The 4,541-nt window shown below is 36.8% G+C and overlaps 1 protein-coding gene across 1 annotated transcript; it reads right to left on the bottom strand.

Annotated features, from left to right (window-relative positions):
* Nucleotides 1-2,212: 2,212 nt before the first annotated feature.
* Nucleotides 2,213-4,266, bottom strand: LOC107653684 (somatolactin-like). Its single transcript, XM_016440482.1, has 5 exons — nt 4,245-4,266; nt 3,069-3,253; nt 2,811-2,921; nt 2,531-2,710; nt 2,213-2,410 (listed from the first exon to the last, which is right to left on the bottom strand). Exons 1-5 carry the CDS (start codon nt 4,264-4,266, stop codon nt 2,213-2,215), a joined length of 696 nt encoding a protein of 231 aa, XP_016295968.1.
* Between the last annotated feature and the right edge of the window lie 275 nt (nt 4,267-4,541).

Raw genomic sequence — 4,541 nt, 5'->3', positions numbered from 1 at the left:
ACGGAAATTTACTTTCCCTTCAGTCTGAGGCTTATTCATTTCACTTTTGGTGTGAAAAGGCTTTTATATTTGCCAAAAATAGTTATTTTAAAATCAAACAAGCAACCCCTGTCCAGATTTAAAAAGTAATGCAAAAGTAACATAACGCATTACTTTCCATAAAAAGTAACTAAGTAATGTAATTAGTTACTTTTTTATGGAGTAACGCAATATTGTAATGCATTACTTTTAAAAGTAACTTTCCCCAACACTGCTCCTGGTTATAACACCCTCGAGCTATTGCGGTGCCAAAGAGTTTGAAATGATACGGTATTGAATATTATGGCAAGACGGTTAGCAATACACACCCAATCGCTCGTTTGTTTTATATTAACTTTCTTCGGACAGTAACGGAAAGAGCACGTGTTGTATAAACACTAGTTTCAGGGTTTGAGGGGGAAAATAGAAAACAGTGAACCGGAGTGAAGAAAACGTTTCATTCTTACCTTTATCGTCCGAAAAGTCCATTCAGAAAAAAGAAAAAGAAAAACTCGATAGAGTGCAGTATATAATATGAGGATGCGCTCGAGCCGTTATGTAAACATGTATGTGCGTTATGTAAACATGTATGTATGTGCTGAATTCCTCCAATCAGTGACCACGACACCGCAAATATGCAAAATAAGAATGTTATCCCGGGGTTTAGGAATGTACTGCGTGAAACGTCAGATTATGAATACCCAGGGTTAATTGTTAACCGTGGGTAAATTATGAGCAGTCTGTTAAAGGATTTGACCTGGGGTTTAGAATGACCAACAGTTAACTATTTAAAATGTGAAAGGGCCCTTTTATCGGGCATAACATAATTTTAACCTAAACCCTAAACTGACAAGAATAGCAAACGTATTATTAAATGAAAAACGATTTAATATTTAATAAATTAAAAACTTTTTGTATGATCTTAACATCAGTTATTTATAATCACATTTTAAAAAACGTTTTTAATTTAATAATATTTTTAATATTAACTAAAATGGTACTTGCAAACAAATTTTTTTTATACAAAATACATTTGAATGCCAGTCACGATTCTACTTGCCTCCATAGCAGAGGCTAACTGGGCGACTAGCAAACCTCAGCATCAGAGCAGCACTCCAACTCTCTTGCGCCCCCATATGGTCTGTCAACGAAGTGGCAGGTTGGCAGAAAACATGTTTCCCCCTAAATCGTTGTGAATTCATACTGTTATTAGAGCTTCTTGAATTGCCGGAGCCTCTATATATGGCTTGCTGTGGGGACGTTTGGATGAAGCCAATAACTCACTAAAACTGCATCACTGAACTGCTTTTTTAGCCTTCACAGCATCAACACCTCTCAGTGTAAATGAGAGAGATGTTGGTAAAGTCGTCTCGAGTTTTATCTCAGATGTGTGACATGCTGGAGAACTAGATTAAGCTGTGTGCTTGTTTTTTTTTTTTTTGTTTTTTTTTTTTTACAAATTAACCGTCTCTGTGAATGAAAGTGTGAGATGGGCTTAGAATAGAGGTTTAATTTTTTCCTTCTTGAGTGATAATTGGGCACAAACTTTGATGATCTCATTAGACTTTGAGGTAGGATATTGTTTCAGTGTAATTTACCGTGATCAATTTCAAGATGAATCGCTGCTTTGTTCACCACATTTAACCATTACAACAACACAATTTGATGGCTCTCATTGTTTGATTTTTCCACAATCTGGAACTCAGAAGCAGATTTTGTATTTTATATGTCCTCCTTTTGCTTTAATGATTGAAAGAGCAAGTGAACAAAACCCGAGTATCCATGTTGTCTGTTATAATTTGAGAGCATCTTTTGCTTCAGTGGAAGCAAAACATCTGATCTATCTGACAAATCAATGTGATCCAGTTTTACGTCATATTTTTTTTTCTTTTTTAAATATCTCAAAAGCCTTAAAAATATTATTTATTTTGTGGTTTAATTGGAAAACAAATACAGATTTTTATCCAGAAGTCTCAGACTTTGGGTTAGTTTGAGAGTTTAGAAAATGACATTTTACAAACCTTCAGTGAACCATATCTGACGTTTAAAGCAAAACCCCACTATGGCTCAATCTCCAAGTATTCATGCAAACATTTTTATTTTTTCATTTTTAATTCAATATTTGTGCAAATGCAAAACCAGCTTTGGCAGAATAACACTGAAAATAATATGGTAGAAGATTTTTTTTTTAAAGTTAGAAAAGGGAGCAATTCTCCTTATCGATCTGGCGGCACTTCAGCAGTTTGAGGAAAGTCTGCATCTTGTGCGCATCTTTCCTGAAGCAGTAGATCACACTGTAATCTCTTCTCACAGTTTGAAGTATATTAGAAGACACAAAGCGATCGGATGTCTCTTCAGGACCCTCCAATGTCAAACTACCTTCACCCAGTATCTGACCGACAGAGAGAGAGACAGAGTGATTTTCAAACATATTGGAATTTTCCAGATGAATTAAAAAAAAAAGTGTTTGATTAAGAGTTTGGACTCTTAATTTTCAACAATTCACATTCACCTGTCTAATGAGAACCATTATACCCTGTTCCAGGCTCATTAGTTTGGTAGAGATCCATTTGCTCCTGGTAAGCAGGGCACTTGGGGCATTCTCATAATTCTCAAGAGATGCCTGTACTTCTACCAGTGGATCAATCCAGAACTGAGCCAGAATCAGGAGTGAGTGAAGGATCCATTTGTCCTGGAGGGAAAAACAAAAAAGACTAGTGTATCTTAGAAGTTCTTAGCAGAAAGTTACTCTGTTACAGTGAATTTCATCAGATGCCGTTAGAGGAACTCACGGAAATCTGTTGGATTTCACTTTTAGACATAGGAACCGGCACCATTTTAGGAGCACACATGGTCCCTTTGGGAATATGCAGATTCATTCCGTATGAAATGAGCATCTCGTCCTGAAAATATTTAGGAATCATTCTGTACTGGTAGACTGTTTACCTATTTTCATCAGGTATTTAGTGAGATTGAAATCTTGGTACATTGCAAAATCTAAAAAGAATATTTAAAAAGCTTAGCTTTAGGTTCATTTCTCTGTTACTCACAAACAGCAACTTGGACTCCTCTGAGACGCGATAGATAAGCTCTGCATGTTGAACAGCTCGTTCCAGGAGCTTCTCCACTGAGATGGCGCAGGAAGTTCCTGCTGTATCTTGGTTCGGACAGTCCACAGGAGATCCAGTCACGGCCTGTGGTGAGCAAAGCACAAATGCCACACAGACCTGTAGAACTTCAGGACGGTAAGGGGACAAAAGGAGAGATTCGTTAGCAGATACATTCAATAATGTTCACATTGATTTTATAGCCTGAATGTTTGTCAAAGCAACTTTATGCATGATTCCTTATTATTCCTTAGTGAGACTATATGCTATAAACATTTCTTATTAATAAGTTTTTCATACTCCAGCGAGATATGCTTCAGTTAGCCATCAATTAGCAAATCAATTTTTTGTGCAAAATTGTGAATGTAAGTCTCCGTAACTGTAGTTTTCTTCATTTTTGTAGAACAAAAGTGAATTCTTGTTGGACTCTCTGACTGTAGTTCTCTCACAGTTATGTATACCTTATATGCTCTACTAGATTTATGAATTACCCAAATAAGAAAGGAACTTGAACATAAGTGATGGTAAGTTGATATTTGTGACCACATGTGTCACTTTGTTTTTATGCATCATCTCTACTAAAAAGACGTGTCAGATGCAAAATTCAGCTGTTTCTGTGCGCTTCTGTTTTAGTTCTGTCAGGGCCACTATCGTCAAAGATGATTGACAATTAGCATACAGTTTGGATTGGCGGTATGGTTCCGTTCTGGGCAAGAACTCCCTGCGCATCCATGCAGCCTAGCATGGATGAGAGCAGGGAGAGCAGCGATAACCCCCCCAGGGTAACAGAACAGAACCAACATAAATGTATTGCAGATATCGTTAAAGTTCAATAATGTTATGTACACATTTTAGAATTAGTCTGATTCAAAGGAGAATCAGAAGGCTGAATCCTGACTGACAGAGGAGGAGTTGGGGATGGAGGAGGGTAATTAGCTATTGAGCAATGCGAAAACTGCTGATACTACTGCGGGACCTTATATATGAATACTTAGATAGGTGTCGTATTCCCATAGGTTGATGGGGATCAGCTGAGAGTCAGCTGATGCGAGCTTGACTAACGTGACCTGCCAGAACTAACGCTACGCTAGATTTCTCTGCTATTTTGAGTAATATTACATCTTGCAATGTGACATGCCATATTTAATTTTTTCCATGTCGTATTAAATAAGAAGAAACTGTGGAACATTTGTACTTTTAAAAATTACGCTAATGCAAGACTAAACTGATATATGAATATTATTAATATTAAAGTGCAAAGTTACTTTTAAAAAAACAGCTGCTTAAAAAACACGGGCCCCGAAAATGAGAGATAAAAACCCGCAACTTCAGCACGAGAAAATGTTTTGCGTTTCTAGTCTGTGCATGCACACAAAAGTTTTTAATGCAAATGTCACTCCATATTACGTCGATTAA

The sequence above is a fragment of the Sinocyclocheilus anshuiensis genome, unplaced genomic scaffold (genome assembly GCF_001515605.1).
Source record: "Sinocyclocheilus anshuiensis isolate Anshui unplaced genomic scaffold, SAMN03320099.WGS_v1.1 scaffold315, whole genome shotgun sequence".
NCBI classification, from domain to species: Eukaryota; Metazoa; Chordata; class Actinopteri; order Cypriniformes; family Cyprinidae; genus Sinocyclocheilus; species Sinocyclocheilus anshuiensis.
The sequence above is the reverse complement of the archived record's forward strand: the minus strand, read 5'-3'. Positions and strand labels throughout refer to the sequence as shown.